This window comes from Anabrus simplex, chromosome 1 (assembly GCF_040414725.1).
Source record: "Anabrus simplex isolate iqAnaSimp1 chromosome 1, ASM4041472v1, whole genome shotgun sequence".
Classification (NCBI taxonomy): domain Eukaryota; kingdom Metazoa; phylum Arthropoda; class Insecta; order Orthoptera; family Tettigoniidae; genus Anabrus; species Anabrus simplex.
Genome location: NC_090265.1, coordinates 984,887,269 through 984,910,412, shown reverse-complemented (window position 1 = coordinate 984,910,412; position 23,144 = coordinate 984,887,269). Strand labels below are relative to the sequence as shown.

The following is a 23,144-nucleotide window of genomic DNA, read 5'->3' as shown; positions in this document are numbered from 1 at the left end:
ATATTTACTCCATACAATACACCTTTCTATCTTTAGGTCTTTCTTGTAATCAGACCAAGTTTCTACAAGTCCAAGGATGTCCATTTCTTCCAATAGTTCTTTAAAGCCTTCGTTACCTATTTTGTTCCATATTCCTTCAATATTAACACAGTATTTACTCTATAGTTATTTCTTACTTCTGTGTTCCACTAAACTCCCTGACTTCTGGTCATTCTAGATCTTTCCACTTTCATTATACTCCCTTCAGGAGAGCAAATAACGTCCTTCTCAGATAGTTCTTCTGTGATTTTTACTCTACTACCTGAACCCATCCACTTCTTCTGAAAAAAGTCTTTTAGACTCACTGACTTACACCGGAAAGTATCCTCAGCTACTCCACGCTGCCCCGCTGTTGACACCCAGCTCATGTCGTCGTTCCTCCCCCTGTTATTTGACTCCACTAGAAGATCTGACGTAGACCGTTGAATCACCTGTCCAGGGTTATCAACACCAGCACTGGACATAGACTCTGGAATCCCTTGTGTCATCACTCCTGTACCATGCACTTCCGCTGATAACCCAAACTGCTTACACTTCGTTCTTTGAACATATCGCCTAGATCACTGACCATCCGCATTCTCGCCCAGGTATCTCCTTTCACATGCAAGCAGTTTACTCTTATAAATGCCCGTAGATTAGACTTTCTTGCTTATTGTTAATGGAATTGTAGAACTCTATGCTCGTGGAGGCCTTTTCTGTCCATATCCGTTTTTATCCAAACCTTGCTGCCCTTAAAGTTCCTTGCACTATTCAAAATTCGGCTTGTTATTAGTAAATATATAAACGTAATTCTAACAGGTCTTCTTCCCCTGTTCTTTCCCATCCTATACAAATTATTTATATCCCTTTCAGTACAGTCAATGCCTAAATTCACTCTCATTAGCTTTAAGACTGAGTTTATCAATTCCATCGTGGACTCTCCTTCCATTTGCCCCAGGCCGTAAATAATATTTCTTCTCTTCTCCTTCTCCATTCTGCTATCTTACCGTTGAAGTACCTGAACTTGTTCTTTTAGCGCCTTTGTCCTCTGATTTAGTATCCCTTTTTCTTCTTTGTCTTTTTGTTTATTTCTCTTAGTTCTTTGGTTATGCTGCCCTTCTTATCGTTAATTTGCTGATACTGCAGCTCAAACATTTCTTTGTTCTGGTCAGCCTGAGAAACATCGTGCATAACTTCCTTGATTTTCTCCATGCCCTCCCATGTCAATGGGCCTGGGTTCATCTTGACGCCTGTGATGACTAATAGAGTAGCCACTTTAGTTGCCGCCATCAACAGTTCTATCAGTCTTATTCAACTCCTAATTTGCACTATGTCTTGATCAACTTGACCTGGCTGTGCCATTGCCCTGTTGCACTCCTATACTGCTCAGCTCATCTCAGCAAAGACTTGAGTTTAAGTAGAAACACATGTTTAGGATGGCAGGTGTAACCTCTCATTATAGGTCGTTTGTGGCTGTAGGAAAGCTCCACATCGTTGAAGAGGCAGAGGAAACTGTAATCTTGTTGTGGGAAGAAAGTACGATGAGGACAAGAGTTATGGTAATGGTGATTGTAGGAGAAATAAAGCTTGTTGTACTCCCTTTTAAAACAATAACCTCCACCAAACAATAACAGCATATATTTTTCAGACAAAATGTGTTTCCAGATATCAAAAACCATCCATTTTGCAGACAGGAAGTGGTGTTTCCAAAGATCAAAAACCATCATGCATTTTGGGGACAAAAAGCAATGTTTCCAGAAATCATAAACGGGATATGCAAACATGTGACTTAAAAAGAGGCAGTTTGGATGCACGGCCACGAGAAAAATGTGTCGGCTGAAAGCTAAATTACGGGATGGAAGTCTAGCCATGGATGTCTCGCATACTTTTGAACTCTAGAACTTTAGTTCTTGCTAGAAACAAACATTGCACAACATCTCTCAGGCAGTTGTAAAGATAGTGAATTTCCACATATTTGTTATTGCTTTGCACTAGAAAAATATGTATGTACTCTTGCAAATTGGTAATGCAGACCGGACGCCAGTGTAGTTCGAAATGTCACTCGAGCTTATGGCATGAGAAAATAATCTTCTATCGCTTTTTCCACAGCCTTGTATGATAGGGGGTGTGAACTACAGTATGTCAGCACATGTGAGTTTGGTCCTGTTGTACCGACAGATACTTTTCCTGATGCCAACTTTGTGTGGAGGGCTGTATTCACTATTGCATGTTTCTGTAGTGGTTTCTTGTGTGGTGTGTTGTGTGTTGTATATGAAAATGGCAGTGTTGGGACAAACACACAGACCCCGAACTAGAGAAATTAATCATATGTGATAAAAATGATCAAAATCTCCAACCCGGCCAGGATTCATACCCAGGACCACTGAAACAAAGCCCTCAGTGCTGACCATTCAGTCGGTGATACGATTCAACGAATTGCTACGTAATTTTACAATTTACTATTTTCAATATAAAAACACAAACACACCCAAAAAAATAATATTAAAAATGTCTCCTTTTTAGGGTGCAGGGGTTATTCGATGGCAGGGATTATTCGTGTATATATGGTATTTCTGAATCCTCCTTTGTAAATTGCAGTAAACAACATTATTCAAAAGGAATGTAAATTTAGAGAGAAGTGGAGGATTTTTCTTTCTAAATACTGTACTGTAGAAACATTTTGTGCTCGCTTTACAGACAATTGGAAGCCATCATTCGAATTGCAGAATCTCTTGCTAAAATGCAACTCCAACCATTTGCTACAGAAGCACATGTAACTGAGGCATTGCGCTTATTTCAAGTGTCGACATTGGATGCAGCTATGTCTGGAAGTTTAGCAGGTCAGTTCACAAATTCCATGTTGGATATACAATATATAAAACAGTGTTTTTTTACTGAGCACATTTATGTAACTAGATCATTTGGAATCAAACAGTGACTAACTGTTCCATCAACTTCTATTACGTACTTAAAATAGTTAAGATCTGCTCCTGCTGGAAGAATTTCTGTTGAGTAAATTTGTGTAACTAAATACTGTAATCAGAAATACTGGAATTGGAAAATAGTTAAAAAGTGCTCCTGCTTTAAGAATTTCTACTAACTTTTTTTTTTTTTTTTTTTTTTTTTTCAGGTTCCATGTATTCTTTATATTTTCATGACTGGTGTGTTGTAAAATCTGTATTAAATCACCCTAAATTTTAAACCTTTTGTGTTGTTGCCATTGTTTAATACTTTTCATATTTTCCTTTCTGCAAAATTTGCTGGTTTTTCTTGAGCAACTTTTCAGTAATTAAAAAATATGAAGTGCTTTCATTTTCAGAAGAACATTAAAAGCATTACACAATCATTAATATACACCAAGGCTGAAGACCTACACTGGCGTCAAAAATTTTAAACTCACCTTTGAAATTCTGTATGTCTTTCATGCCAGGAAGTAAAAGTCGTGTTATATCGGGTTCTCGTAGTACATGTTACTGATTTAATTCTGTACAGTTAGCAGAAGAAAACGATTATTAAAACATGAAAGAAAAAAATTTCTGAAATATCTTGATGTAGGCTATTCATTTCAAACCCTCTACAGTTAATACTGTCTCTATTGTTAAAACTTCAAACATGTCCTGAAATGCAGCTACTTTTGATGCCTCTTTATTCCTGGTATGAAAGATGTATTCTTGAAACTGATACTTAATTGAGATTTATTTCCTGCTGCAGGTATTTGTCTGTTTTAATCTGTTACACACTAAAATATGATATTGAATTATTATTTAGGTTATAATAATGTTAAATGTTAAAATCCATAAATGCAGAAAAGTGTTTTTGTGAGTAGCTTTTAATCAATGCTAAGACAATGTGTACTATTTAACAAAGATCAAGAACCAAAATCTACAAAGATGAAACAAAGAACATACACAATAGCAAATAGGAATGTCCAAAGAATATGAGCTTATGTGTAGCCATATTTAGGCCGTTCACTTCGGTCCGCTACAAGGTATTATGTAGGTATCCAGAGAATGTTTCATGTTAATAATGGGGATAGCGCACAAATGTGCAGTGGACATTTTGAGATCAATCTTCCTTACAGAATTGTGCAGGCGACTCCACATTGTATTTTACATAACCTTCATATGCTCTGAAAGTCTGGTTTGTTAAAACTCTTGTTCCTAGTCACCTTGTGGTGAAAATCATGCACTGAGATTCAGGTCAACTCTTGTAGCAAGTATTAGAATGCCTGCATCCATTCCCATGATATCATTGCGTCCATGCTGAAGAAGTCTCTCCATATTTCCTTCTGCCTTTTGCTCATAATGTTCATTATTTCATTGTATCCTGGTGTAGATGGGAGAAGCAGATTGATTTCTCAACGAAAGGGAGTTCTCTTGTTAAGGCATAGGCTAAGTGAGAAGATGTGAATTTTGACAAGCAAAGAACTCTTAAGAATGTCTAGCTCTGCAAGATGTCTACACTTCATATCTGGCCATGTGTTCTCTAGCTCGTATGAATTCACTGGGGCAAATTTTACGTGAAAGAGTCGGATCTCATTTTGCTATGAGAGGGTTTTAACATGCTTTATGGCATTATCACTCTTATAGCAGCATTTGCTCTTTCCTGCACATGGATTGTGATGACATTCCCTGGTGCTTGTAACATGATCCCTAGATACCTGAAGTGTGAGACAGACAACAGGGGCCTACTTTTTAAGTGAATAATTCCACGTTTACCGCCTTTTCTAAAAGACACCATTACTGTCTTAGTCTCAGTCAGGGGCAGTCTGTTTCCTTCTACCCCTTCATCATTTTTGTGGAGGCTTCCTGAAGATCTTGGATATTTGAGACCAACATCATGTCATCTCATGCATGTACAGCTTTACATTTTCTGGTATTGCTCTGACAACATCTGCTGTAACCACAATAAATAGAATGAGGCTCATTGGGTGCTCTTATAGGTCTCCTGTTGTCTGCTGTGCGGGTTTGGATCTTGTTACATTGTCGCAGATTTCCACATAGTTCCTGCTGAGTATGTTCCTTATTAGTCTGGCTTGGCAGTTCTCCTCTTACCAGATTTTCCAGCTTACTAACTAGGCCTTTGTATAGTAGGAAGACTGCGTGTAATTTCCCACCTGGCGATGATAGAGCATCTTACACTGGGTGAGTCTATCACTGATAAGTCATGACGCTCTATTATCCTGAGTGATAATTGTGGTAATCTTCAGGCTGTGTTTACCAGATGTCAATCAGATTCTATTATATTGCTATTTATGAACCTTAAGAGACTCTGTTGTCCTCATTGTTGAAATAATCTATTGTTAGCTATAATGCAAACTACTGTCCCTCCGTTTTGAAATGTGTCTGTTCGTTTAGGCTGTTTTCCAACACTGACTTCTCTTTAGTACTGTTCCAATTGTTTGCAGGATAGAGACTACTGTAGAAATGGGAGAAAAAGCTAGTGTAAATTAAGAAAAGTGTACTATGGCATGTGCCTACGAGACTGTTGGTTGGACAAACCGGCAGGTTGCTGCAAAATTAGGAATTTCCGAATTTGGCATTTGCTCTGCTTTGTAGGGAAGATAAGAGACATGCACTCACAAATATAGAGTACATAATGGATGTCCTAGAACTTTTGCTGCTGAAGATAAACACATTGTGATATTAAAGATGCATAACAGAAGGCTTACAGCTGCGGACATTGCGCCAAAATCATCAGAACTAGAGAACAACCAGTGTCAGTGTTTACTGTAAAATATTGTTTACATGTTGTTGGGTTGTGTGGATGCGTATCTGCCAACAAACCTCTTTTATCACACTGATGTAAATTTCAGAGATTTCAGTGGGCTAGACAACGTAAGGATTGCACCACTGACCAGCAAAAATGTGTGCTGTGGACTGTGAGAAGTTTGGGTCAAATCGTCGTCAGTATGTCCTTCATTGTTCAAGAGAAAGAATGCTAGAAGGCTGACGAAGATCAACTGTAAAACGGGGGTTGTGCCATTATGGTTATGGGTTGTTTCGGTAACAGTGAGGTGGGAGACATGGCGAGAGTGGAAGGTATCTTGAGGAAGGAGTGGTACCATTGCATTCCGTCGAGCAATGCAGTACCATATGATATTCAACTTATTGGAAGATGGTGTGTTCTGCAGCAGAACGACTATGCAAAATACATGTCAGAGCTGTGCAAGAAGTAATGATCAGTTACCTGGTCTATCACCCATCTAGTTGTTCTGGGATGAATTCGACCGTAAAGCAAAACAGTATTCTGTCGACAGCTGTGAAGATCTCTGACAATGCCTTTTGCAAGGGTCGGGGAACTATAACCACAGAGACAATGGAAAAACTTACCACATATTTGTCGAGCAGCAATCATTGTGAAAAGGGCGCACAGCATTTGTACAGTGTATTTAGAAATGGTGTCATTTTCCATTATTTCAAGCATAAATTGCTTTATAGTTTGTCAGTTCGTGTATAATGGATATCTGTGTTTGCATTTTGGTTTCAAATATATGTCATTTGTATTACTAATCTCCTGCATAATAAATAAGAGGAATTGAAGTTTTCTTAAGGTGAGTTAACCTTTTGACAGTAGTGTAGGTGTGTTGGCCCCCTAAAGCAGTAATCAGCATCAGTTTCTGTAATAGAGACCACTAGCCTAACTAAGGAATTAAAGATTAATGGATCCAATTCATAGGATCACGACTTGCTAGGCATTTTTACTATGATGAGAATTTATAACATTACATGCTCTTCTATTTACTAGACTACTGATGTCAGCTGAACCCTGAGATGACCAATAACATGTTTTCTTTGCACAGGAGCTGAAGGCTTCACTACAGAGCAAGATCATGAAATGCTGAATAGGATTGAGAAACAGCTTAAAAGAAGATTTGCTATTGGGTCTCAAGTGTCAGAGCATACCATTGTACAGGACTTCTTAAGACAGGTAGTTATTAATGTGTTCAGTATAACATGTTCTGTAGTACAGGGGTCAATCCCAGATCAGTCCTATTGTAAGTATTTTCCAGGCCAGTTTTATTTTTCCCACCCAGTATATTTATATAACCATAAGTGAGAAAAAATTAAGACAGAATACAGGCTATATTAGTATTTAGTTAAGCATTTGTAACAAGGCACTTTTAACAAAGTATATTGTGGTTTATTCACCCTATTGTGATTTATTCACCCTTTGTTGAAAAACAGTACCTGGTTAATTCCTGGGGGTGCCCAGTGGCTCTTTTCTGCATAGTGCTGAAGTTCATTACAGTGGAAGCAACGATTTTGCACTGTCTGTATGGCGATAATAACCGTGTTTTGTTTTTCTTAGCCTCAAAAGATAATTGCTGAATGTAATTCTAAATAATGGCGTAGGGATGTGGCGACCCCATAGCCCAGTGTGAAACCACTGCAATCAGCTACCCGAGTATTGGCGGGAAAACCATAACGTTTGCAGGGTATGGAGGAAATTCCTACTCCCAGTCCTGAACAACTAGGATGAAATAAAGCAGATAGCCTTCTTCACAGTTTCATAAAATCATCCTTTATCTCTCATCTTCACCTTTCTAAATAACATTTAGAATTGTAACTCGAGGTTGGCTCAATGCTAGAGAACGTCTTGAGGCAAACACATTTCATCATGTTATATTTCATTTATCACCTTTCCAGATCACATCTGGAATTGCAAATCCTGACCACGGTCAGACTCTTGATCATTTATCAGACGGTCAACCTAATATGGGAAGTCCTCTATTGAAAGAAACCATCATATAATCTTCCAAACAAAGACAGCATTCGGATACAGTGTGGTGTCAGATAGAGGATTGTGGCGAGTCAGAGCGCCCAGAGACATAATGATCAATCATGCAGATTAATTGAACTAAGAATGTAAGTTCAATAAACCAGGAAAGTTTTCGTATTTGGCAACATTAAATATGAGTTCATTGATGAAGGTTGGTAAGTTGAAACATCTAATAGATATTTTGAATCGACATAAGATTGTGATCACAGTTCTTCAAGAAATACTTAATACTGACCAGAACCCAATTGAATTAGGAGGGTATCGTCTCTATAAAGGACCTCCAGGTGAAAGAGTCATAAAGAACGTCCCTCAATTTGGAATTGGTTTCTTGGCACACAATAGAATTCTAGATTCCATTATTGATTTTTCCTCAAATTCATCAGGAGTGGCATTATTAACGATTAAAGTGGAAAACAAGATCTATACATTGATAAATGTTCATGCTCCAACAAATGAAAAGAACAGAACTGGCAAAGAGGCAACAGATCAATTTTGGGATGAACTTGACCAATTAGTAACGAATGTACCTGATACACACTAAAATTCTTCTTGGAATTTTAATGCAAAGATTGGACGTGAGAGAAAATTTCGTGTTGTGGTGGGACAACGGCCAGCACATAAATTAACAAACAAGAATGGCAAATGGCTAATTGAATTTTGTATTAACCATGGACTAATTTTAGAAACAACAAGGTTTAAAAGAAAACTGCATAAATTAATGACTTGGAAATGTTAAATTCGGTGAATTCCAGATAGATCGTGTGGCCATGGATCGTAAATTTCATAAAGAAATTTATAATGTTTAAGGTTCTGCGTGGTGTCAGTGTTGATTCTGACCATTACATCTCCAAGATTAAATTTAAATCAACTCCTAAAATGAAAAATAAACTGCATAACTTTAATAGGAAAAGATTGTATGATCCTAGTTCAGTCATTAATAATCAAACATACCTTGAGAAATCCACAACACTTTCAAGTGATAGCTTTAACCACTATTAACAAACTAAAAGCCATAGCAGCAAAAGTTGCTCCCATTAAAAAATGAAAAAACATGCTTGGTGGAATGAAGTGTGTGATACAGCAATACTACATCAGCTTAAAGCCTGGTTGAATGATCAACAACATAAAAAACAGAAAGCTCTGAAGAAGAGCTGATCAATGCTAGACAATTAACGGCTAAAGAAATCAGGAGAGTTAAAAGAAATTATCAGAAGGAAATATTAAAATCCATTGATGAAGCTTTCAATTGAAATAAAACAGGAGACTACTATAGGACATTTAAACAATACCAAAAAAAGTTATACTCCCGCTACTCCTCTGATGAAAGATAAGAACGGAAAGGTGGTCCATAATGATTATGACAATGCAATAATTTTGGCTGAATACTTCAAAAGATTACTTAATAGCGATGACCATGAAAAATATTTAAAATTTGATCTATTTCCCAGAAATAAAACACCTTTGGAGAAGGCCATACTACCGGTTTACAATGAAGTAAGTGCAGCTATTGATTCACTGAAAAATGTTAAAGTAGTAGGAGAAAATCAACTAATAGCAGAACTCTGGAAGAATGCGAATATACAGACTATTTAGAACCTACATAAACATCTCGTTAACATTTGGAATACGGAAAAATTGCCTGAAGAATGGAATGTTGCAATTATACACCCAATCCGTAAAAAAAAAAGGTGATATATCAGATCCTAGTAACTATCGGGGAATTTCTTTGCTATATATCACCTATAAAATTTTCTCTAAGGTCCTGTATTCCAGAATCCATGACCAGCTTGATAGTGAATTGGGAGAATATCAGGGTAGTTTTTGTCCAGGACCTAGTTGTCCAGATCAAATTATCAGTCTCAAATGGACCATAAAACATCAGCACATTAGGAGCAAAAATTTAGTGGTAACTTTTGTTGATTTTCAAAAGGCTTATGATACTATCCATCGTGAATCATTACTACATATCCTTACTGAATTTGGTCTACATCAGAAACTTGTTAACCTTATTGCTGTCACTCTGAGAAAGACAAAGTCTAAAGTTATGTTCAGAAATGAAATCTCTGAATCATTTGAAATTCATACAGGTTTTCAACAGGAAGATAGATTATCCCCATTGATGTTTAATTTTGTGCTGGAAAAAATTATGCGTGAATGGAGTAAGGTATCTAAATTGTCTTGCATTTTTTGATGATTTGGCGCTATTAGCAAATAGTATAGAAGAAGCAAAATTTCAAGTAGAGGAACTAGAAAGATTAGCAGCGAAGGTTGGGTTGAAAATATCTTTTGAGAAAACTGAAATGATACCATCCTTTAAAGTTGACACTCCACATATTACAGTAGAACCTCAGTTCTCCGTTTTTGGACGAACCATGGAAATAAAACTTACAATATGGGAAAATGGAAAATCTGGGAATGACTGAAAACCATCAACAATTTGGCTAAACATCACAAAAATGAGATGTGTATAATTATAATCTTACAAACACTCCCAAACCAAACTACAGCCCCAATGGGCCTTTGCCTGCCAAGCGAACGCTGCTCAACCCGAAGGCCTGCAGATTACGAGATGACGCATGGTCAGTGTGACGAATGCTCTCGGCCGTTATTCCTGGCTCTCTAGACCGGGGTCACCACCTCACGGTTAGATAGCTCCTCAATTAAAGGTAATAACCAGAGAACGGATTTATATGTGCTTATAATTATTGAAATATGTACATATATATTTAGTTATTTTTATTGAAATATGGAATTATATGTGGACTTAAAATTACACATATAACATTAATTTCTATTTAATATCGAAGTTCAGAGAAGCTAAACAAAGTAGATCTACATGCAACATAATGTTGCACTTCTCATTTTAATATATTTTACCAAAACATTGGATTACAAAATGTTCTTTTAAGTGCTGGAAAGTGAATCTTCTCCTATTATCTCTAAGGACAGATTTATACTGACTGAAACTGCGTTCAACATCGGAAGAGGTAATGGGGGCATAATTTAGCTTCAAAATATCTGCTGGGGTTAAATCCAATGTTAATTTTACACTTAAAATCTCCACACAGCATTGCAGCAACCTTTGTCATTTCTTCATATCCAGGGTTCTTTGAAAGTACAGTGGCCATCTTCATGTTTGCTACATCTGCAACTTTACCTGTACCACGATTTAGTTGTTCCACAGTTTTATTCACAATTTGTCCGGCTCTATGGCTAAATGGTTAGCGTGCTGGCCTTTGGCCACAGGGGTCCCAGGTTCGATTCCCGGCAGGGTCGGGAATTTTAACCTTAATTGGTTAATTTCGCTGGCCCGGGGGCTGGGTGTATGTGTTGTCTTAATCATCATTTCATCCTCATGACGTGCAGGTCGCCTACGGGCGTCATATCAGAAGACCTGCATCTGGCGAGCCGAACTTGTCCTCGGACACTCCCGGCACTAAAAGCCATACGCCATTTCATTTCATTCACAATTTCACAACTTTCAGAAAGTGAGAGATGCAAGTTTTGGAGCCTTTTCAGTGTTTTTGTGATGCATGAAAAATTATGCTGAATGTAACAAGTCATTTCTCACACTTGTATCACAGACAACTGTTTTTGCGGCTTCAGTTGAGGCTGCATCTTCAGAGTCCATGGCATGCAGAACGTTCTTAATATAGTCCATATATTCAACATAATATTCAACCGCTTGCACCCACTTACCCCACCTAGTTAGAAGCAGCTTAGGCGGCAATGGAATCTCTGGGTACATTTCATTCAAAAGTTGAACTCTTCTGTGAGCTTTGAAAAAAACTTTCTTCACTGAGGAAATCAATAAATCTGCTTTGGGGTAACTGTCTCTTACCACTTCTGTCACATGATGAAAGGCATGTGCTACACATGTTAAATGAGTCATCTTAGGATATACAACACATAATGCTTCTCCGGCTGTTATCATATAAGGTGTGGCATCGCTAATAAAAAGTAATACTTTATTATACTTAACGCCCTATGGCCAGAGGATACCCATAGCCTCATTAAACAGTTTTGCTATAGTTTTGTTATCGCACTTTTCTAGAACATCACAGTGTAAGAGAATCCGTTTACAATAATCTTCGCTTAACAAACCAATTATTACGTTGCCAGTTAGCCTGCCTTCTTTGTCTGTTGTCTGATCAATGGAAACCCAAATTGAACAGTCTTTAATCTCTTGCCTTATCTTCCGAACAGTTTCATCGTATATGGCTGAACAGTATGTTTTTCTGAACGTTAACTCATCCGGGATGGATCGTTTAGTATATTTCTCAAGGAATTCTCTGAAGCACTGATTATTCAGTTTGAAGAGAGGTATGTCAGCAGAGATGAGAGCACGGCAGAGATCGGTGTTGAACTCGGACGTTACACTGGAAGTTGCTGGTTGTGTCAGAAACAACTGTCTCTGTTTGGAATCTCGTTTGTTAGCCTGGTGTTCACTGGTTGAAACGTGCTGTTACACAAGGAAACTTTGAGTAGATGTCACGGTACAATGACACAAATTACAAAATAATATCTTACTGTCAGTTGATAAACCATCTTCTTTAAATTCTGATACGTAACTTTTCAATTTTAAACTGCTTGACTGAGCTACGTTAGGCATATTGTAACAACGTTAATGTCTTCAGTGAATATCGGTATACAACTGCACACACTGAACGTACAAGAACACTATGATCCATCTCGCTGCTAATTCAAACTGTGAATGATTGGTAGTGAACTAGATGGAGTTATGAAGCAATCAAAGGGAATGCCCGAATTACGAACTAATCCGGAAACCACTAGCACATTGTCAATGAATGAGATTTCCCTAGTTATGAAATTATGGCACAGACACAGTCGATGTTATGTAATGCAGCTTATCAGTGCTGTAAGTGTGATTCAGATAGTCACATACTGACCGGCTGATCTCCACCACTTCCGGGCTCAACCTCTCTCTTTCTTCGCACTGCTTATCGGCTTATTTTATCAGCCCAGACGTGGAGAGGCATGATAATGATCTACACACCAGTTAAGATATTAATTTTTCGAATATAGATTTTTTTATTTATTTCTCCATTATTGAGAGGACTGCTAATTTAATATAATTTACTACTTTTTAGCCAAAATATGGACTACATTGATTTTAATGACAAAGAATATGGAACATATGTGCTAAACTCCAAATATGGAAAAATATGGAAAATGAATACTCCATTTTTCAACTCCACACGTCATGATTCGTTAACGATTATGCAAAATATAATTAATTATAGCTTCCTAAAGAGATATGTATTTACATATAAATCCGTTCCCTGGTAATAACAAGCCCTTATATCCAGGTAAAAATGCCTGACCTAGCCAGGAATCGAACCCGGGCCTTCTGGATGAGAGATGGGCAAGTTAGACCGTGAAATCAGCATCAAACATTAATTACCAGTACGCGAGAAAATCTTGATATTTTATGTTGTTTTATGGGGGAAACTTTGTCATTTTCCCGTGAAAACGTCTTTCAGTTTAGCTACTTTGATTAGCCAAACTCTTCGAAAAATATAATAACGCCAAGCCAAACAACAATCGACCACAAGTAGTTTTTAATTCTCTCATCTAATAAAATAAAGCACTTTAGATACAAAACCGCCCAACATGGTAGCTAAATCCCTTTGTTTTGTAATATAATCTTCAGTATACTGTTCGTAGTCAGTTTCTGAAAATCTTGTACCACGTAAATTAGGCCTACATCAACTTTTAAAGGTTATGTTGAACTCGAGAACATGGTTTTTAATATAAGTATCGATTCTCAAAAGTTCTCGAATGAATTATGTTCAATTCTGCTAATTGCATGCATACAGCACCTAAGTTAATATTTGTCGGCCATTGTTATATGCTCATTTTTATTGCCATCCCAGAGGTTTGCTGACCTCGGAATGATGTGTCAGTGTTCCCAATGTCCTTATGTTCTGAGTGAACATGTCCCTACATTTTTAATTATTCCATTGCACCATTAATTGCGATTTAAAATTGATTATATTATCATTGCTTCCCTATAAGGAGAGCTCTAGGATGGGTATACCAACATGGCGGACCGCGCGCTCAACTTGGCGTACTTTCTCCTGCGGCGGAGAGCTGCCATCAGCGATCCATGGATAGGGATCAGTGTTTGAGACCTATTATGAACCCATAGTAATCTATTGAGAAAGTAATGGAAGGAAGACTGGGGAGGAAGCTAGAAGGAGAAATCGAAGAAGAACAGTATGGTTTATGATTTCATCCATCAATATAATAAAATAATGGCAACAGTGCACTTCCTTGCTTTGAGAACTATTATGGACCCATAGTAACCTATTGAGAGAGTGTTGGAAGGAAGACTTAGCTGCATGGGCAATAAGGGTTATCCCCCTGTAGTTATTACATTCCTTTTTATCACCTTTTTTAAATATCGGAATAATTAAACCCTTTGAAATAATAACATTAAGTTATTTATTAGACCACCTAATCAATACAAAATCGTCTTGGATGATTTACATAAATTTGTTAGCTAATAGTGGGACATGTTTCGCCTTCTCTGAAGGCATCATCAGCCATAGTCTTAACCTTAAATTAAAATAAGCGTCTAAATAACATGTAGTAATGAAATGAATTTTAAAAATCTTGAAGAGATTTGAAGTAAAATAACATTAAAAATAACAATGATGGTTTGAAAATACAATGTGATGAGATACAATAGTGGAAGTATTAACAAAATTAACATTAGAAGGCTGCTAAAATAAGTACAATGGATAAAACAACAGATTGTTATACAACAAGTAGTAAGATTACATAAAAGTAAAGTTGATAGTCATGGCGGTTATAATTAGACGATGGCGAAAAATCTTATATAATCAAAGTAAAGAGGAGAGAATAAAAGTCAAAGTTAGTCGAGAGATCCAAAGTTCATCATGATCTTGAAGATAAAAGACGAAAGTCAGATGCATATGGTGAAGTTGTAGAATACGTTGAGGATATGAAGTTGGTGAATAGAAGTTGAAGAACAGTTTCAAATAGGATCACTATGGACCATCTCAAAATTTGAAGTGATGTTCAAATGTTGTAAATTGTGAGTTTGTAGATATTCTAGTTGAAAAAGCATATAAAAGTGGAATCTGTAAATGGAAGCAAGAAACGTAGAGATAATTGTGTGAAAAGATATTTGAAAAATATTGAAGTAGAATAGTATGCACTTACCATTTGACGGTGACAAAGATAGCTTGTAATATTATGAGTTAGAAGAATTTGCAACCGTAGACTTCTTGCTACGTGTGTTATAACTGAAGTTTTGTGCTGGAGGGGGATCTGTTTGTGTTGACGTAACTATTGGAGGGGGGCTGCTATTGGTGGGAGGGAAGGAAGAGAGTGTATTACTGCGCGTGTTGTAACGGTGTAAGGCTATTGGAGGGAGCGATGTTCCGGTGGGTGTGGCTATGGGTTTATTGGTTGTATTTGAATTAGAGGTACTAGCGGCGGGGGGAAGGGAGGGGGGTATATTAGCTGTAGGGGAGGTGGGAACTCTAATTGATGTGAGGTTGAAGATTTTTAAGAATTTGTTGGTGAGGGAAGTTGATTCTCGTAATAAAATAAGAATCTGTTCATACAAGGGGCTTTTTTTATCAATAGTGTCATTTAGATTTTTATCTTTATTAAAATGTTGGTCGAGGAAAATAAATAAGTTTTCATATTCTGTCATGAGTTTGCTTTTATCGACTCTTTTTAGGATATGGAGGTCTTGTTCTATTGTGGTGAATTTATGCCCGGTGTCCCTCATATGGTTGGCCATTGCGGAGAATTTGTTGTGTCTTTGGGCATTGTAATGCTCGGCATATCTGGTAGAGAAGCTGCGGCCAGTTTGGCCAACATAAGAAAAATTACATGTAGAGCATTTCAATCTGTATATTCCTGATCCAGAGTAACTATTGTCTGTGATGTTGATAGAGTTGTGATTGAAGAATAAATTACGATTAGTGTTTTTTGTTGTGTAGGCTATTTTTATTTCGTGCTTCAATAATGAATTGGTTATCGGGTAAATGCTATGGTTAGTGAACGTGAATTTAGCGTATTTTGGTTTAACGGGTTTTAATGGGGTTAAATTGGTAGCTAGTTTCAGTTTGGTTTTATTGATGATTTTATCAATCATACTCGTGTTAAATCCATTGAATTTAGCTATTTCCTTGATGAATAGTAATTCTTTCTTTAAATTAGTAGAGGACATAGGGATCTTTAATGCTCTATATATTAAACTGTGATAAGTGGCTTTTTTATGTGAGTTGGGATGTAAAGAATCATTTTTTATGGTTGTTGGAGAAAAGGTGGGTTTTCTGTATATTTGGAAGTCGAATTTGTTCAATGCTCGTGTGATTTTGATATCTAAGAAGTTCAAAGAGTTATTGAACTCATCTTCTTTAGTGAATTTAATATTATTATCTAAGTTGTTGAGGAATGATAGTATGTTATTGCTGTTGTTGATTTGTTTATCAATGATAGCTATGGTATCATCAACATAGCGATGCCAAAGACAGAGTCCGTTGATGTTATTAATAATCTTACTATGTTCGAGATTATCTAAGTATATATCGGCTAGTATTCCAGACAACGGGTCTCCCATCGCTAGACCTTCTTGTTTGTAAATTTTCTTATTGAAGGTAAAATAGTTGTTGTCTAAAACGAAATTAAGTAATTTTAACCATTCATCAATTTCGATTTTACTCAATGTGCTATGTTTCAACAGATTGTTTTTTATGATGTTAATAGTATTGTTGATAGGGATATTAGTATACATGTTGGTGATGTCAAAAGAACATAAAACGTGGTTTGGTTGTAGACTGAAATTATTTAGGGAATTACAAAGTTCGATCGAGATCTTTATGGGGTTGGAGTTGTGAAATTTAAAGTGTTTTTTTAGGAATTTGTGTAGGAATTGAGAGGTTTTATAGGTAGGACTATTGATACTATTAATTATAGGCCGAATGGGGACATCATTTTTATGAATTTTGGGCAGTGATCTGACTGTAGGTAATTTTGGGTTCATTACAGTTAATTTCTGATAATCTTGATCATTTAAAATGAAGTTAGAATTTTTAAGAAGGTTCTTTAAGTTACGCTGTATTTTGTTTGTTGGATCTTTGTTAATTAAGGTATAGGTATTGTCTGAAAAAAAAGTTTCAGTTTTATTGATGTAATCTTGTTTGTTCATTATTACTATGGTGTTGCCCTTATCTGCTTTTGTAATTACTACGTTGTTGTTATGGATTTTGGATTTCAGGTTTAGAATTTGTTTCGAGACATTGTAGTTATTATTAGATGTTATCTCATTAATCAAAGTTGGGAGTTTCTTTTTTACTTCATATCGTACGTCATTCTGTTTATCAATTTGGATTTGTTTATCGATATTAGTTTCGGTTTCAGCGATGGTAGTGATGATGTCTTCTGCCTTTTTGTGATTAGGCCAATTATGTTTGATGCCTTTATCTAATAGATTTAATTCTTGGTTAGAGAAGGTTGCATTAGATAGGTTGATTGTAGTGGGAATGTTAGTCAAATGGGAAGGGGACACTTTGTTGTTTGTATTTTGGTCAGGAGTTTTACATTTGTTTTCTTGAAGACAAAGTAATTTATGGTTTAGGGTTTTCTGTTTCTTGTCTAATACGTAAGATAGTTTGATGTCAGTGTACCTTAAAAATGAGCTCCATTCAAGTGGGGGTAATTTCTGAGAGATGGTCAAATGAGTCCTATATAATTGTAAATTTAGTAAAGATTTCTTCTTGTATAATAGTTTAATTTCATTTTTCAACCATATGTTGTTTACTTTCTTTTGAGTGGCATTAGATTTTGAATAGGGATGACTTTTTCTTTGTAAAGATTTGAGAAATTTAGGTACCAACTCCAATTTCAAGCAATCTTTAAGAAACTTGATATCTCTAGAAATCTTGCCTATTTTAATTTTTAGGTTCAAGTACTTGTTAGGTTTTACTATTGCCTGGTTGGCATTGACATTACATGTAATAAATATCATTTATGTCAATGTCAATGCCAACCAGGCAATAGTAAAACCTAACAAGTACTTGAACCTAAAAATTAAAATAGGCAAGATTTCTAGAGATATCAAGTTTCTTAAAGATTGCTTGAAATTGGAGTTGGTACCTAAATTTCTCAAATCTTTACAAAGAAAAAGTCATCCCTATTCAAAATCTAATGCCACTCAAAAGAAAGTAAACAACATATGGTTGAAAAATGAAATTAAACTATTATACAAGAAGAAATCTTTACTAAATTTACAATTATATAGGACTCATTTGACCATCTCTCAGAAATTACCCCCACTTGAATGGAGCTCATTTTTAAGGTACACTGACATCAAACTATCTTACGTATTAGACAAGAAACAGAAAACCCTAAACCATAAATTACTTTGTCTTCAAGAAAACAAATGTAAAACTCCTGACCAAAATACAAACAACAAAGTGTCCCCTTCCCATTTGACTAACATTCCCACTACAATCAACCTATCTAATGCAACCTTCTCTAACCAAGAATTAAATCTATTAGATAAAGGCATCAAACATAATTGGCCTAATCACAAAAAGGCAGAAGACATCATCACTACCATCGCTGAAACCGAAACTAATATCGATAAACAAATCCAAATTGATAAACAGAATGACGTACGATATGAAGTAAAAAAGAAACTCCCAACTTTGATTAATGAGATAAAATCTAATAATAACTACAATGTCTCGAAACAAATTCTAAACCTGAAATCCAAAATCCATAACAACAACGTAGTAATTACAAAAGCAGATAAGGGCAACACCATAGTAATAATGAACAAACAAGATTACATCAATAAAACTGAAACCTTTTTTTCAGACAATACCTATACCTTAATTAACAAAGATCCAACAAACAAAATACAGCGTAACTTAAAGAACCTTCTTAAAAATTCTAACTTCATTTTAAATGATCAAGATTATCAGAAATTAACTGTAATGAACCCAAAATTACCTACAGTCAGATCACTGCCCAAAATTCATAAAAATGGTGTCCCCATTCGGCCTATAATTAATAGTATCAATAGTCCTACCTATAAAACCTCTCAATTCCTACACAAATTCCTAAAAAAACACTTTAAATTTCACAACTCCAACCCCATAAAGAACTCGATCGAACTTTGTAATTCCCTAAATAATTTCAGTCTACAACCAAACCACGTTTTATGTTCTTTTGACATCACCAACATGTATACTAATATCCCTATCAACAATACTATTAACATCATAAAAAACAATCTGTTGAAACATAGCACATTGAGTAAAATCGAAATTGATGAATGGTTAAAATTACTTAATTTCGTTTTAGACAACAACTATTTTACCTTCAATAAGAAAATTTACAAACAAGAAGGTCTAGCGATGGGAGACCCGTTGTCTGGAATACTAGCCGATATATACTTAGATAATCTCGAACATAGTAAGATTATTAATAACATCAACGGACTCTGTCTTTGGCATCGCTATGTTGATGATACCATAGCTATCATTGATAAACAAATCAACAACAGCAATAACATACTATCATTCCTCAACAACTTAGATAATAATATTAAATTCACTAAAGAAGATGAGTTCAATAACTCTTTGAACTTCTTAGATATCAAAATCACACGAGCATTGAACAAATTCGACTTCCAAATATACAGAAAACCCACCTTTTCTCCAACAACCATAAAAAATGATTCTTTACATCCCAACTCACATAAAAAAGCCACTTATCACAGTTTAATATATAGAGCATTAAAGATCCCTATGTCCTCTACTAATTTAAAGAAAGAATTACTATTCATCAAGGAAATAGCTAAATTCAATGGATTTAACACGAGTATGATTGATAAAATCATCAATAAAACCAAACTGAAACTAGCTACCAATTTAACCCCATTAAAACCCGTTAAACCAAAATACGCTAAATTCACGTTCACTAACCATAGCATTTACCCGATAACCAATTCATTATTGAAGCACGAAATAAAAATAGCCTACACAACAAAAAACACTAATCGTAATTTATTCTTCAATCACAACTCTATCAACATCACAGACAATAGTTACTCTGGATCAGGAATATACAGATTGAAATGCTCTACATGTAATTTTTCTTATGTTGGCCAAACTGGCCGCAGCTTCTCTACCAGATATGCCGAGCATTACAATGCCCAAAGACACAACAAATTCTCCGCAATGGCCAACCATATGAGGGACACCGGGCATAAATTCACCACAATAGAACAAGACCTCCATATCCTAAAAAGAGTCGATAAAAGCAAACTCATGACAGAATATGAAAACTTATTTATTTTCCTCGACCAACATTTTAATAAAGATAAAAATCTAAATGACACTATTGATAAAAAAAGCCCCTTGTATGAACAGATTCTTATTTTATTACGAGAATCAACTTCCCTCACCAACAAATTCTTAAAAATCTTCAACCTCACATCAATTAGAGTTCCCACCTCCCCTACAGCTAATATACCCCCCTCCCTTCCCCCCGCCGCTAGTACCTCTAATTCAAATACAACCAATAAACCCATAGCCACACCCACCGGAACATCGCTCCCTCCAATAGCCTTACACCGTTACAACACGCGCAGTAATACACTCTCTTCCTTCCCTCCCACCAATAGCAGCCCCCCTCCAATAGTTACGTCAACGCAAACAGATCCCCCTCCAGCACAAAACTTCAGTTATAACACACGTAGCAAGAAGTCTACGGTTGCAAATTCTTCTAACTCATAATATTACAAGCTATCTTTGTCACCGTCAAATGGTAAGTGCATACTATTCTACTTCAATATTTTTCAAATATCTTTTCACACAATTATCTCTACGTTTCTTGCTTCCATTTACAGATTCCACTTTTATATGCTTTTTCAACTAGAATATCTACAAACTCACAATTTACAACATTTGAACATCACTTCAAATTTTGAGATGGTCCATAGTGATCCTATTTGAAACTGTTCTTCAACTTCTATTCACCAACTTCATATCCTCAACGTATTCTACAACTTCACCATATGCATCTGACTTTCGTCTTTTATCTTCAAGATCATGATGAACTTTGGATCTCTCGACTAACTTTGACTTTTATTCTCTCCTCTTTACTTTGATTATATAAGATTTTTCGCCATCGTCTAATTATAACCGCCATGACTATCAACTTTACTTTTATGTAATCTTACTACTTGTTGTATAACAATCTGTTGTTTTATCCATTGTACTTATTTTAGCAGCCTTCTAATGTTAATTTTGTTAATACTTCCACTATTGTATCTCATCACATTGTATTTTCAAACCATCATTGTTATTTTTAATGTTATTTTACTTCAAATCTCTTCAAGATTTTTAAAATTCATTTCATTACTACATGTTATTTAGACGCTTATTTTAATTTAAGGTTAAGACTATGGCTGATGATGCCTTCAGAGAAGGCGAAACATGTCCCACTATTAGCTAACAAATTTATGTAAATCATCCAAGACGATTTTGTATTGATTAGGTGGTCTAATAAATAACTTAATGTTATTATTTCAATCTAATATCATCAATACGGACCAAAAATGATATTTATTACATGTAATAATTAAACCCTTTCCCCACTCTTCTGGGATCTCTTTCTTCCTCCAGATAATTCTAAATAATCTATACAGCCACTGTAGCCCTACCCGCTGCTTTCATCATTTCCGTAGTTACTTCATCCACACCTGCTGCTTTACCGCTCTTCATCTTTTGTATGGCTTCCTCTATTTCTAACATCGATATCTCCTTTTCTTGTAACCGGGCAAGTTGGCTGTGTGGTTAGGGTCGCGCAGCTGCAAGCTTGCATCCAGGAGATAGTGGGTTCGAACCCCACTGTTGGCAGCCTTGAAGCTGGTTTCCCATTTTCACACCAGGCAAATGTTGGGGCTGTACCTTAATTAAGGCCACGGCCGCTTCCTTCCCACTCCTAGGCCTTTCCTGTCCCATCGTCGCCATAGGACCTACCTGTGTCGGTGCGACGTAAAGCAAATAGCAAAAAAAAAAAAACCAACCTCTTCTTGTTCTTCTTTCCCCATTGTTTCTTCTTGCTCCTTCTTATCTACCAGTTCACTGTATTTAATATTTAGCAATTCTGAGATTTATTCTTCCCATCTTTTTAGTATGTCATCTCTTTGTGTCAATATCTGTCCTGTTTCAGTTTTTACACATTTTTTATCTTTCCTATTTTGTAAACTATTCTTCACCAAACTATACAAAACCTTTTTACTTCCCTTTATATCCTCCTGTAAAGTTTCTGTGAAACCTTCCCAGCTCTTCCGTTTCTCTTCTTGTACTATTTTCTTACATACCTTTTTGGCTTCTTTATATTTCTGCCAATTCTCTGTACTATTGCTGCCTATCCACTTCCTTCAAGCCATTTGTTTCTCTTTAACTGCTTCCTTTACCTTGATGTTCAACCAGGGGGTCTCCTTTTCCTTTTTCCTCCCGGATAGTCTTCCACAGGTGTTTACTGCACACTTTACAAAACCATTTCTGAAGCATGTTCATTCCTCTTCCACACTGTTCAGGTCATCTTTTAGAAATTTCTTTCTTTAGATACTCTTGAAACTTTTCCTGTAATTTCTCTATTAACTTCCATCCCTTTAGTTTTCTTTCCCTTTTTTTCTATTTCTATTAACCTCATTATTTTACCATGTCTTAATTTGCCTACCAACACTTGATGGTCTCCTTCGAAATCTGCCGTTGAGGTTTTCACCCATAAGCCAGGGCAAGGACCCTCCATATTTATGACCCCTGGAGAGAGGGTGTCCCAGTATTTTAAAGCCCCTAGGAATTGGGCTGCCTGTTGTTCTGTGGGTTGTATTGGATATTTCAACCAGCCCTACGTACTATCGGGACCCCCTATCCGCCACCTGGGGATGCACTTGGTACGGGTCAGGTTCCCCTGGTTACTTATTGGAAGTTAACCCCACCCAAAGGGCTGAGGTAACAAGTCCATTCTGTTAGCAAATGAGAGAAGACTGGCAGACATCAGCATTATTATTCAGTGCAAATCCATATTTGTTGATATTTCTTAAATGCGCAAAGCCATATCTCATCACTCAAACAGGAGTTTTTCAGATTAACAATAGTACACACACATTCATTACTGAATAATCATACCAACGATATTAACACTATATTAATTACTATAACACACGTGTGTAAACAGATTACAAATTTGCAGTATCGCCAGAATGCAACTTATTGCATTAATTAATTAATTAATTGAGATAAGCAGAATCATTC

The 23,144-nt window shown here is 36.2% G+C and overlaps 1 protein-coding gene across 1 annotated transcript in view; it reads left to right on the top strand.

Moving 5' to 3' along the window:
- Positions 1 to 23,144, top strand: part of Mcm5 (Minichromosome maintenance 5) — a 216,612-nt gene that overhangs the window by 189,399 nt on the left and 4,069 nt on the right. Inside the window, exons 13-14 of the mRNA XM_067136830.2 lie at positions 2,716 to 2,858; positions 6,821 to 6,948. Coding sequence (XP_066992931.2) covers positions 2,716 to 2,858; positions 6,821 to 6,948 — 271 coding nt within the window. The remainder of the gene's footprint in view (positions 1 to 2,715; positions 2,859 to 6,820; positions 6,949 to 23,144) is intronic.